Below are 13,917 nucleotides of genomic sequence, written 5' to 3'. Positions count from 1 at the left end.
TTGCTTCATGAGCTTTTCATACATGCCATAATTTTGTCTCTTCAAGAGCCATTCTCTCACCCAGACACTTTTTCTTTTTCTTTCTTTTCTAAGCCTCCTATCCCTGGCTTTAGCCTTGGCTTTCTTGATCGCAGCAACAATAAGAAGATATGTTGCAGCCCTCAGCATGTCAACCTGGTCCTCATCCAAATTTGGATCATCATCCAGTAGTGTCTGCACTTCTTCCCTGAGGTCCATCGTGACGTCTGGTGGAAATATGATCGTTGGATTGGAGAGGGCTCCGTATTTATATGGTTCAAATTTCTCAAACATCACGCATAGCCGTTGCACAACTATTGCACGACATTTGTGCAACTGTCGCACGACTGTTATGCGACTGTTGCACGACTCTCACAAATTTGAAAAAATTGCAATTGTGTTTCGCGATTGTACAGGTATACGAACTTCTGCCGAATTTTTGGCCAAAGTTCGCCGGGAGTTCTTGTGATATTTGTGCAACACTTGTGCAACGTACGCAAACATGTTGTATCAATTCAGTGTGATTCCAAGTGAAAATTGTCGCTAATTCGCATATTTTATCACAAATGTTGTGTCTCCAACTAGTCGCAGGCTGTCGCAGCCCAGTGAGATACTGGCTTAATCCCAAAGCCTCTGTTAAAATACACATGGTTTTAGCCTTTTAGTTCTGTTCCAGCTGGTGGATGGAGCTCATTTTTAGGGTTTTAAAAATATCAGTAAAATTCTGTAATAGGCACGAGTAGATCCAGTGTGTGGCTATATTGCGAAGCACTTGGTTTTTTACAAGATGAACTTAAAAATATTTTAATTAAAACTAGATTTTAATTTTTAAAAACAAAATATGTCTAAAGTAAGTACCTCTTGTTGCTGTGTGTGTGTGTGTGTGTGTGTGTGTGTGTGTGCTCAACAAGGGGACAAAACCAGAAAATATATTAGAAATTGGGACACGGTAAAATAAAAATCCACAACCTGGAACTGAAGGTAAGAACTAGAACTAAGCAAACTTTTAAGCTAGTGCACGGAGTCATTTTATAGCCTTTGTAACCTCTTAACTTATCCACCGAGAGCTAGTTCATTTTTGCAGTGGAAAATTGTTAAAAATATCACCTCCCCAAACACACTGAATCAATATCTGTAAGTCACTACGCCGTATGAGTACACACTTCCCATAACTCTCTCTGAACACTCCTGTGTACTGCAGCAGTCACCTTGTGTTTATACAACTATAAGCTCCTTGTCTTTGTGATCTACACACACACACACACACACACACACACACACACACACACACACACGGAGTACTGCAGACCCAAAGAGGACTACTGAGACAGTATTTGTTGAAACACTTAATCCACTGCAAAGGATGATCCCAAAGTAATACTCTGGACTCATGATTGATTATTAGTAGTGTAGTGTGTATATCCTGTTCTGAGATGACCCATGTTTAACCATTCCATGTAGAAAGTAAGCAGACAGAAATTAAATACAATTTGATTTAAAGCCATTTCGGTATGATTTGGTGCAATATGGAACTATACAGAACGATTCAGTATTCAAAATAGATTTTTAATTAAAATAAAACACCTCCATCAGTGAGACTGACAGCAACATAGGCCACGCCTCCTTCACTGAGACTGACAGCAACATAGGCCACACCTCCTTCACTGACACTGACGGCAAAATAGGCCACACCTCCTTCACTGAGACTTACAGTACAAACACATAGGCCACACCTCCTTCACTGAAACTGACAGCAATGTAGGCCACACCTCTTTTACTGACAGTAATAGCAACATAGGCCACACCTCCTTTACTGAGACTGACACACATGGGCCACACCTCCTTCACTGACACTAACAGCAAGCAGCAACACCTTCACTGAGACTGATAACAACATAGGCCACGCCTCCTTCACTGACACTGACAACAAAATAGACCACACCTTCTTCACTGACAGCGAAATAGGCCACACCTCCTTCACTGACACAGACAGTAACATAGGCAACACCTCCTTCACTGACACCGACAACAACATAGGCCATACCTCCTTCACTGGCACTGACAGCAAAATAGACCACACCTCCTTCACTGACAGCAAAATAGACCACACCTCCTTCACTGACACTGACAGCAACATAGGCCATACCTCCTTCACTGGCACTGACAGCAAAATAGACCACATCTCCTTCACTGACAGCAATATAGGCCACACCTCCTTCACTGACACACAGCAAAATAGACCACACCTCCTTCACCGACACTGACAGCAACATAGGCCACACCTCCTTCATTGAGACTGACAGCAACATAGGCCACACCTCTTTCACTGACACTAACAGCAATATAGGCCACACCTCCTTCACTGGCACTGACAGCAAAATAGACCACATCTCCTTCACTGACAGCAAAATAGGCCACACCTCCTTCACTGAGACTGACAGAAACATAGGCCACACCTCCTTCACTGAGACTTACAAACACATAGGCCACACCTCCTTCACTGACACTGACAGCAAGCAGCAACACCTCCTTCACTGAGACTGACAGCAACATAGGCCACACCTCCTTCACTGAGACTGACAGCAACATAGGCCACACCTCCTTCACTGAGACTGCAATATAGGCCACACCTCCTTCACTGAGACTGACAGCAACATAGGCCATGCCTCCTTTACTTTAACTAAAAGGTGCATAAGCCACGCCTCCTTTTCTGACACTGACAAATAACATAGGCCATGCCTCCTTCACTGACACTGACAGTAAATAGGCTACACCCCTTTTCTCTTTAACTGAAAGGTGCATAGGCCACGCCTCCTTCATGGATGCTGACAGCAACATGGCCATGCCTCCTTCACTTTAAGGGAAAAGTGCATAGGCCACGCCTCCTTCCTTGACACTGTCAGCAAGATTGGCCACGCCTCCTTCTCTTTAACAGAAAGGTGCATAGGCCACGCCTCCTTCACTGGACCTGAGATTATAAATCAGTACAATTGTATCATAAATGTTCCATTTTTACTCTTTATTATATTACACATGTGTATTTGGGAATACGAGACAAATTTAGCACCTGTGTGAATCATTCTGATTTTTCACCATGTATTTTTAGTACCATACAGATCTGCAGTTGTTATATAAAAGCCAGAGATCTGTGACTCAGAGCTCTCTGACATCGAGTGTGTGTCAGGAATGTGTCTCAGTTTCCCAGTATACTCATTACCACACACTGACTGCAGTGATGCCGAGTCCTTGATCTGTGACTCCGTCTCCACTAGTGAGGGAAACAGTATTATTGTACACCATTCAGTTTCTCTCTCACTTTAATTAGGGGTGGATCATTATGAACAATTTTCTGTATAACTGCTCAAACCAATAGTTAAATTTTGAGCATATAATTTGTATGTTTATCACACGTCAAATAGGTTCATAATGAACATTATTATACAGTGGTGCTTGAACGTTTGTGAACCCTTTAGAATTTTCTATATTTCTGCATAATTATGACCTAAAACAACATCAGATTTTCACACAAGTCCTAAAAGTAGGTAAAGAGAACCCAGTTAAACAAATGAGACAAAAATATTATACTTGGTCATTTATTTATTGAGGAAAATGATCCAATATTACATATCTGTGAGTGGCAAAAGTATGTGAACCTCTAGGATTAGCAGTTAATCTGAAGGTGAAATTAGAGTCAGGTGTTTTCAATCAATGGGATGACAATCAGGTGGGAGTGGGCACCCTGTTTTATTTAAAGAACAGGGATCTATCAAAGTCTGATCTTCACAACACATGTTTGTGGAAGTGTACCATGCCACGAATAAAGGAGATTTCTGAGGACCTCAGAAAAAACATTGTTGATGCTCATCAGGCTGGAAAAGGTTACAAAACCATCTCTAAAGAGTTTGGACTCCACCAATCCACAGTCAGACAGATTGTGTACAAATGGAGGAAATTCAAAATCATTGTTACCCTCCCCAGGAGTGGTCAACCAACTAAGATCACTCCAAGAGCAAGGCGTGTAATAGTCGGCGAGGTCACAAAGGACTCCAGGGTAACTTCTAAGCAACTGAAGGCCTCTCTCACATTGGCTAATATTAATGTTCATGAGTCCACCATCAGGAGAACATTGAACAACAATGGTGTGCATGGCAGGGTTGCAAGGAGAAAGCCACTGCTCTCCAAAAAGAACACTGCTGCTCATCTGCAGTTTGCTAAAGATCACGTGGACAAGCCAGAAGACTATTGGAAAAATGTTTAGTGGATGGATGAGACCAAAATACAACTTTTTGGTTTAAATGAGAAGCATTATGTTTGGAGAAAGGAAAACACTGCATTCCAGCATAAGAACCTTTTCCCATCTGTGAAACATGGTGGTGGTAGTATCATGGTTTGGGCCTGTTTTGCTGCATCTGGGCCAGGACGGCTTGCCATCATTGATGGAACAATGAATTCTGAATTACGTATACCAGCAAATTCTAAAGGAAAATGTCAGGACATCTGTCCATGAACTGAATCTCAAGAGAAGGTGGGTCATGCAGCAAGACAACGACCCTAAGCACACAAGTCATTCTACCAAAGAATGGTTAAAGAAGAATAAAGTTAATGTTTTGGAATGGCCAAGTCAAAGTCCTGACCTTAATCCAATCGAAATGTTGTGGAAGGCCCTGAAGCGAGCAGTTCGTGTGAGGAAACCCACCAACATCCCAGAGTTGAAGCTGTTCTGTATGGAGGAATGGGCTAAAATTCCTCCAAGTCGGTGTGCAGGACTGATCAACAGTTACCGCAAACGTTTAGTTGCAGTTATTGCTGCACAAGGGGGTCACACCAGATACTGAAAGCAAAGGTTCACATACTTTTGCCACTCACAGATATGTAATATTGGATCATTTTCCTCAATAAATAAATGACCAAGTATAATATTTTTGTCTCATTTGTTTAACTGGGTTCTCTTTATTTACTTTTAGGACTTGTGTGAAAATCTGATGATGTTTTAGGTCATATTTATGCAGAAACATAGAAAATTCTAAAGGGTTCACAAACGTTCAAGCACCATTGACATACAGGAGATTTTTATTCCATGGAATAAAAGCATGTATTCTATTCCCTTCTAGCGGGTTTATTGATAGCATCTAATATTGTTCGCATATTGCTTATCCTCCATGTATTACGTCACTCTACCCAATAGAGAATGAGCGTGCAATATTGTTACAATATTGCATGTGGTCAAGACACCATGATGTCACATGTCGGAGACATAAAACATCCATGCTAGCGAGTGACTGTGACAATTTATAAACAAACATGGCTGGCAGGGTTTGCTTCGTTAAAAACGGAAGATTTTGAGAGAATTTTGGCTGCCAGTTCGCTCTGTTGTGTATAGCTGTCGATGTTGATTTTAAAAGTAACTAAGTAAATTACACAGGGAAAATAATAATAATAATAATAATAATATTCGGCTTGACTGCGCCAGCGTTGGCCTTTGCTAACACTACACTGGCTGGAAGGTAACTGTACTGCCATGCTAACAGCACTGAGTTGTGGGTGAGCTATCACTGGCCTTCGCTAACGCTACTGCTTAATGCTACACCAGCTGGAAGGTAACTGGACCGCCGAGCTAACAGCACTGAGTCATGAGTAAGCTAGCATTGGCCTTCGCTAACACTAATGATGAATGCTACACCAGTTGGAAGGTAACTGGACCGCCACACTAACAGCACCAAGTTGCAGGTAAGCTAACGTTGGCCTTCGAGAATGCTGATATGAAGACAGTGTCTCATCTCATCTCATTATCTCTAGCCACTTTATCCTGTTCTACAGGGTCGCAGGCAAGCTGGAGCCTATCCCAGCTGACTACGGGCGAAAGCCGGGGTACACCCTGGACAAGTCGCCAGGTCATCACAGGGCTGACACATAGACACAGACAACCATTCACACTCACATTCACACCTACGGTCAATTTAGAGTCACCAGTTAACCTAACCTGCATGTCTTTGGACTGTGGGGGAAACCGGAGCACCCGGAGGAAACCCATGCGGACACGGGGAGAACATGCAAACTCCACGCAGAAAGGCCCTCGCCGGCCACGGGGCTCGAACCCGGACCTTCTTGCTGTGAGGCAACAGCGCTAACCACTACACCACCGTGCTGCTCTGAAGACAGTGTGTATGTAGAAAATAATAATATTAGCTGGCTTTTTTTCGTGGTCTATCAGATATATTCCATTCAGCTACTCGTCTTCAACTCGTTTAATATCATGCTAGCTGAATGGAATATATCTGATAGACCACTCAATGCCAGCCAATATTATTTAAATATTGAAAGAGGTACAACAAGGAAGCAGCAGTGCATGGTTTCATTTCTTTAGTATTCTACTTCAGTGCTGTCGAATTCTCGATTCTGATTGGTCAGAAAGTGTTGATCAATTTCTCAGACAATAGTGCCTGTTGCAGTACATCTACAGTAATCGTGTTGGCGCTAACAGGGTCTAGTGATGAAATGCACGTGTATTTAAAAATACGTCTAATTTATGAGTTGCGTCTTAGCCCATAGTGTTTCTTCGATTAGATGTGGCTTTGTATGAATCAGTATGCTGCCCTGTTTCCTTCCATACCTCCCTGTAGAGCTAAAGCTCTGAACACACACACTGTATGCTTTTGCTTTCTTGCGTTCATTTATTTTTATTTACTTCCCAGTGTTGTTTGACACCTGTTTGATTGATGCGTCCTACTTTGCTGTCTTTCGGTATTTCTATAAAATGTAATTCTCAGTGTACCACAATATTCATCACTGTGTACTGAGAGCCCAGCCTTATGAGAAAAGGCTTAGCGAGGAACAAGTAGCATTTTTGGAGGATGTTTCCTGGAAAACTTCATCGTTGTTTTTTTTGTTTGTTTTGTTTTGTTTTTTTTCTAACCTGAGGGTTAATGTTTTATTGCTGTTTTCAAAAACCTCATTGTGGTAAAGTCGTAAATAAGCTTTGCACCCAAAATTCAGCTAAATGCCATCACTGCTGTTGGGGTTTATGAATGTGAATAATTCCTCCAGGATTTTATTTAAAAATGCAGCTCACCATCAGTAGTACTGTATTATTATTTTTGGTTGTTTTGTTTTGTTTTTTGATTAGTCCAACACTTTTCTACTCCTATGTGGAAGTACTGTATACCGTACGTGCCAAGTGTTTAGTTGCCAGGTTCCCATTCCTATTATATAGCCTCTTAAAACACATCATCGTGTTGTCTTTTCAGTAATACCATACTCTCAAAGGACTTACAACTGTCATACGCCATCCTTTTGGAATTCGTTTTCTTTCATCATCCATTAGTCCATGCCTCCACTTCTTCTTGAGGTCCACAATACGTTAGTTGACCACCCAAAATAGATCAGCTAAATGCCATTAGTCCCTCAGTGCTGTTGTCGGTTAGGAATGCAGGCCTTATGGCCAGCTCTCACAACACAGATGAACATCTAATTGCGCCAAGATGGATCTTAATGGAAAGTGCAGTTCACTCTCCGTGTCAGCATGGCTGCTAAAACAAATATGACTCACTCTGCTATTACTTGTGTTTGTTCATATTTTCATATCTATTTTCCAATAAAACCACTTAGTCCTTTGTCATGGGTTTTGAGGCGATTTGCTTTTCCATTTTTGGTTTTGGATGCCTGCAGCAGTGTCTGACTTTTTATTATGCTGCTCAGCTCTGTATATATTGAAGACTCAGAGAGAAAAAAAGCCGAGCCAAGCTGAACACGTCTGCTGAATAATTAACATTTCACCCCATGCTGATGTTAAGTCTGTCTGAGTAGTGTAAACTGGACAGGCTTCTTGGCTTTCTGTTACAAGTTGGAATCTAAGGGTCGCGTCTGCAGTTCAAGTCCAAAAGTTATTTACGTGGCGAGAGTCAGGCGTATTCAGAGTTAGGCACTTGTTTAAGACGATTTTCTGGTTGTGGTATTCTATGCTAATCAGTTGCAACTGTGCACTTTCAAGGTTGGTAGATTTTTCTTGCGTAGTAACACAGGCACTTGCCTTTTAAGCTGAAAAAGCATCAGGGATAGAAAATATGGACTGAAGAAACAAATAGTGTTTTTCCTCAAACTGAATTCTGAGGTAAAAGCTGTGCATGACTGAGATACAGCTCTGTTTTCGGCAAACTCCACCCTGAGCACGGAACTATTGCATGACTTCTGAATAATACTCAGAGGTCTGAGTAATGATGCACACAATTTTGATATCAAATCTTCAAGCTTAACTTGACTCGATGTCAGCTCAACAAATACAACCCTGACTGCGAATCTCATCTGATTATCTGTAGCCGCTTTATCCTTCTACAGGGTCGCAGGCAAGCTGGAGCCTATCCCAGCTGACTACGGGCGAAAGGCCGGGGTACACCGTGGACAAGTCGCCAGGTCATCACAGGGCTGACACATAGACACAGACAACCATTCACACTCACATTCACACCTACGCTCAATTTAGAGTCACCAGTTAACCTAACCTGCATGTCTTTGGACTGTGGGGGAAACTGGAGCACCCGGAGGAAACACATGCGGACATGGGGAGAACATGCAAACTCCGCACAGAAAGGCCCTCGCCGGCCACGGGGCTCGAACCCGGACCTTCTTGCTGTGAGGCGACAGCACTAACCACTACACCACCATGCCGCCCTCCCTGATTGCGAATGGATTATTAAGATAATTTCATTCAGCAGACGCTCTTATCCAGAACAGCCTGGGGAGCAAGGTTCCTTGTTCAAGGGCACTTCAGCCATTCCTGCTGGTCCAGGGAATCAAACCAGCAACCTTTGTGTTCCAAAGCTGCTTCTCTAACCATTAGGCCATGGCTTCCCCATGTTTGATCTGTGATGCTTGTTGAAGTTTTTTTCAACACCTATATTCTTTTATTTCTGCAGATGGAGCAACCAAGAAGCTACGTAGCACGATCAGGAGGAGCACGGAGACGGGCATCGCCGTGGAGATGAGGAACCGTGTGACGCGGCAGGGCAGTAAGGAGTCAACGGATGGAAGTACTAACAGTAACAGCTCAGAAGGAACGTGAGTGGAGAGGCGTATATTTTTAAACTGTGTACAGTGGCTCATATTCAGAGTCTGTGTTCTGTTACTGGTGCTGTATGACTCGTATTTGTGCATTTTGCTCTGTTGTGTTTACAAGAAAAAATGTTTCATGTCCAATAGTTTCATCTTCCCTACCAACCGACTGGGCCCAGAGAGCCAGTTCAGCGACTTCCTGGATGGCCTTGGCCCCGCCCAGATTGTTGGCCGTCAAACATTAGCAACACCTCCAATGGGTAAGACTCAAGCACGGAATGTATTTCCTATTACAAGACATACCAAATGTGTTGCGTCAAATCAACTTTGAATACCTGATACCCAATAATCACATTTTTCATTTGTCAAGGGTTAACATTAAAGCTGAGAGTTTTTTTTTTTTTTTTAACTTGAACAAAGCCTTCAGGAATATATGTTAAGGTGGATTGCTTCTTTAAGCTACAACTTTAATTCATCAGAATTTTATTTTTATTTTTTATTTTTTGCATTAGTAGTACACTTAGTACTTTGGTCATTGTTACCTCCACCAACTGTGTTGGAGGAGGTTATGTTTTCGCCTCCATTTGTTTATTTGTTTTCCTATTCCCAACGTTACTCAAAAAGTGGTGAACATATTTTGATGAAATTTGGAGGAAAGGTGAGCCATGAGCCAAGGAACAGTTGATTAGACTTTGATGCAAATCCGGATATGTATTCAGATCCAGGATTTTTTTTTATCTGTTCCCAACGTAACTCAAAAAGTAGTGAACAGATTTTGATGAAATTTGGTGCACAGCTTTAGTATAATCCTCGGTTCAAGTGATTTGATTTTGTTATTGATAACATGTGGCTTGGCAGAGGTTTGCACTCTACCAAATGCCCTTCTAGTTTACTAATGATTTGGTATTAAACTACAATATCCTGTGTCTCCATCTGCTGTTCAGTAGGGGAAATCACAGCCAATAAAATTGACTATAAAACCATACAAACTCATCTCATCTCATCTCATTATCTCTAGCCGCTTTATCCTTCTACAGGGTCGCAGGCAAGCTGGAGCCTATCCCAGCTGACTACAGGCGAAAGGCGGGGTACACCCTGGACAAGTCGCCAGGTCATCACAGGGCTGACACACAGACACAGACAACCATTCACACTCACATTCACACCTACGGTCAATTTAGAGTCACCAGTTAACCTAACCTGCATGTCTTTGGACTGTGGGGGAAACCGGAGCACCCGGAGGAAACCCACGCGGACACGGGGAGAACATGCAAACTCCGCACAAAAAGGCCCTCGCCGGCCACGGGGCTCGAACCCGGACCTTCTTGCTGTGAGGCGACAGCGCTAACCACCACACCACCGTGCCGCCTACCATACAAACTGACATCCAGAAATTTTTTTTGTATAAAAAAAATTAGTGTGAATGAGATCTCGTTCAGGGCGGCACGGTGGTGTAGTGGTTAGCGCTGTCGCCTCACAGCAAGAAGGTCCGGGTTCGAGCCCCGTGGCCGGCGAGGGCCTTTCTGTGCGGAGTTTGCATGTTCTCCCCGTGTCCGCGTGGGTTTCCTCCGGTTTCCCCCACAGTCCAAAGACATGCAGGTTAGGTTAACTGGTGACTCTAAATTGACCGTAGGTGTGAATGTGAGTGTGAATGGTTGTCTGTGTCTATGTGTCAGCCCTGTGATGACCTGGCGACTTGTCCAGGGTGTACCCCGCCTTTTACCCGTAGTCAGCTGGGATAGGCTCCAGCTTGCCTGCGACCCTGTAGAACAGGATAAAGCAGCTAGAGATAATAAGATGAGATGAGATCTCGTTCAAGTATCATTTACATTACTAACAAGTCCTTCGTGTAAATGTATAATCTGTAATATTATGTGATGATAAAGCCAAAATAGGAGCACTGAAGCTCAGTGCTCCATTAAAAGCATACATTCATATGCTAATGTATTGATATTTTATTGAACCTAAACTGCATTTGTACTATTACATAATGATGTCCACGTGTGTAGGCGATGTTCATATCAGCGTGATGGATCGAGGTGGTCAAATCGAGGTGGAAATCACCCAAGCCAGGGGTTTAACCCCTAAACCAGGCTCAAAGAACATTCCAGGTAAAAATATGATGTCTCAAGAGGTTAACCTCATCAACTCGCATTCCTTTTAATTCATAAAGCGTATATTTGCATTCAGTGCAAGGTAGAACACAATCCAAACAGGTCCAACAATGTAGCCCTGGGATTTAAATAACTTAAAACTCCAAGCTTCCACAGAAAGAACAAAATCTAGAAATATATGGCACTGTTTTTTTTTTCCTGAATAAGAATGGGTTTAAACTTTGTGTCTGCAGCAACATATGCAAAGGTGTATGTCCTGGAGAATGGAGCGTGTCTCTCCAAGAAGAAAACCAAAGTGGTGAAGAAAACTCTGGACCCAACCTACCAGCAAACACTGCTGTTTGATGAAAGCCCTCAGGGCAAAGTGTTACAGGTGAGAAAATGAACCACAAGCAGCTGTCCTGTTCACTGCATAACAATGTTCTTCTCCAACCTTCTCAGTTTCCAGTCCCTTGGGAATCCTGAGTGAAGAGTCTCTTTGTGGTGTAACTTTTATAAATAAAAATAAATCCCTTCAATAGTCATATCAGATTAGCTCATGCTAACAAGCTTATTTTTGCGTTAGCAGTGAAGAGTAATTACATTTATAAATTTGGCTTAAAAAAATCTCAGGCATCTTGTCAGATTAGCTCATATTAGTTTACTGACTCATAATAGCCGTGAAGATTATTTACATTTATAAATAAGATTATAAATGTAAATGTAATTGGAATATAACTGTGTCGATCCTGTCATGGTAGCTTATTAGTTAGCTTGTTTATATTAGCAGTAGCAATTCTTTACATGTCTAAGTATGGCATAAATTCTCTCAGAAATCCTGTCAGGTTAGCTCATAGTAGCTAGCTGGCTAAGAAAATCTGTGAAAATAACATTACATGTATATACTACGGTACATATGAAGAAGAATCCAGGAAGTAACTTCAGTACCGATAGTGTGTATAGTAAAAATTAACTGCAGTACATACACTACCGTTCAAAAGTTTGGGGTCACCCAGACGATTTTGTGTTTTCCGTGAAAAGTCACACTTTTATTTACCACCATAAGTTGTAAAATGAATAGAAAATATAGTCAAGACATTTTTCTGGCCATTTTGAGCATTTAATCGACCCCACAAATGTGATGCTCCAGAAACTCAATCTGCTCAAAGGAAGGTCAGTTTTATAGCTTCTCTAAAGAGCTCAACTGTTTTCAGCTGTGCTAACATGATTGTACAAGGGTTTTCTAATCATCCATTAGCCTTCTGAGGCAATGAGCAAACACATTATACCATTAGAACACTGGAGTGAGAGTTGCTGGAAATGGGCCTCTATACACCTATGGAGATATTGCACCAAAAACCACACATTTGCAGCTAGAATAGTCATTTACCACATTAGCAATGTATAGAGTGGATTTCTGATTAGTTTAACGTGATCTTCATTGAAAAGAACAGTGCTTTTCTTTCAAAAATAAGGACATTTCAAAGTGACCCCAAACTTTTGAACGGTAGTGTATAGCTACCATCGGTTCTCAACCTTTTCCACTTTAAGGCCCACTTATTCATACTTGTAACGTTTCAGGTCCCATTAAACATTTATTTTGGCTCATCTATTCTTTTCTTTTAGAATGTACACTACCATTCAAAAGTTTTGGGTCACCCAGACGATTTTGTGTTTTCCATGAAAAGTCACACTTTTATTTCCCACCATAAGTTGTAAAATGAATAGAAAATATAGTCAAGACATTTTTCTGGCCATTTTGAGCATTTAATCGACCCCACAAATGTGATGCTCCAGAAACTCAATCTGCTCAAAGGAAGGTCAGTTTTATAGCTTCTCTAAAGAGCGCAACTGTTTTCAGCTGTGCTAACATGATTGTACAAGGGTTTTCTAATCATCCATTAGCCTTCTGAGGCAATGAGCAAACACATTGTACCATTAGAACACTGGAGTGAGAGTTGCTGGAAATGGGCCTCTATACACCTATGGAGATATTGCACCAAAAACCAGACATTTGCAGCTAGAATAGTCATTTACCACATTAGCAATGTATAGAGTGGATTTCTGATTAGTTTAAAGTGATCTTCATTGAAAAGAACAGTGCTTTTCTTTCAAAAATAAGGACATTTCAAAGTGACCCCAAACTTTTGAACGGTAGTGTAATATCACCAGACAAACAGTTACACAACTGAAGTTCTTCTGAGGTTGTTGGAGGTGAAACCCCAGCACTAATCATTTGCCTCGCTGTCCATTAGGTGATTGTGTGGGGCGATTACGGCCGCATGGACACCAAGTGCTTCATGGGAATGGCCCAGATCCTCCTGGATGAGCTGGATTTGTCCTCCATGATTGGCGGCTGGTATAAGTTGTTTCCCACTTCCTCTCTCGCCGAGCCCAGCATCGGCCAGCTGACCCGACGCCTCTCACAGTCCTCACTCGAGAGCGCCACCAGCCCCTCATGTCCCTAAGGCCCTTCCTCCACATCTTTTCTCTGTGTCTTTATGGTCCCGTTCTCTTTTTTTTTTGTGCAATTCATTCTTAAGCGCAGCTCTCCGACACCATGAGTAGAAATATATCCACTCATAGATCGCTATATTGTCCAGCGCTCACACTACACACACTTCATTCGGTCTGTTTGTCTCTTCCTGTTTTGTTAAAATATAGCAAGAGATAAGTGTTAAATCACAAACATCTTTTTGTCTAACTCTCCCACAAGCTGGAAGGCTGCTAATCCAGAAACACTAACTAACACACACACACA

At 42.1% G+C, this 13,917-nt stretch overlaps 1 protein-coding gene across 1 annotated transcript in view; it reads left to right on the top strand.

The window, feature by feature from the left end:
* The window catches only part of rims3 (regulating synaptic membrane exocytosis 3), a 98,405-nt gene extending 84,781 nt beyond the window's left edge, over positions 1-13,624 (top strand). Inside the window, exons 2-6 of the mRNA XM_060903932.1 lie at positions 8,928-9,069; positions 9,211-9,323; positions 11,073-11,174; positions 11,411-11,550; positions 13,412-13,624. Coding sequence (XP_060759915.1) covers positions 8,928-9,069; positions 9,211-9,323; positions 11,073-11,174; positions 11,411-11,550; positions 13,412-13,624 — 710 coding nt within the window. The remainder of the gene's footprint in view (positions 1-8,927; positions 9,070-9,210; positions 9,324-11,072; positions 11,175-11,410; positions 11,551-13,411) is intronic.
* The last annotated feature ends 293 nt before the right edge of the window (positions 13,625-13,917 follow it).

The sequence above is a fragment of the Neoarius graeffei genome, chromosome 22 (genome assembly GCF_027579695.1).
Source record: "Neoarius graeffei isolate fNeoGra1 chromosome 22, fNeoGra1.pri, whole genome shotgun sequence".
Taxonomy (NCBI): Eukaryota; Metazoa; Chordata; class Actinopteri; order Siluriformes; family Ariidae; genus Neoarius; species Neoarius graeffei.
Note: the sequence above shows the minus strand (reverse complement) of the source record. Positions and strands in the feature narration are given on the sequence as shown.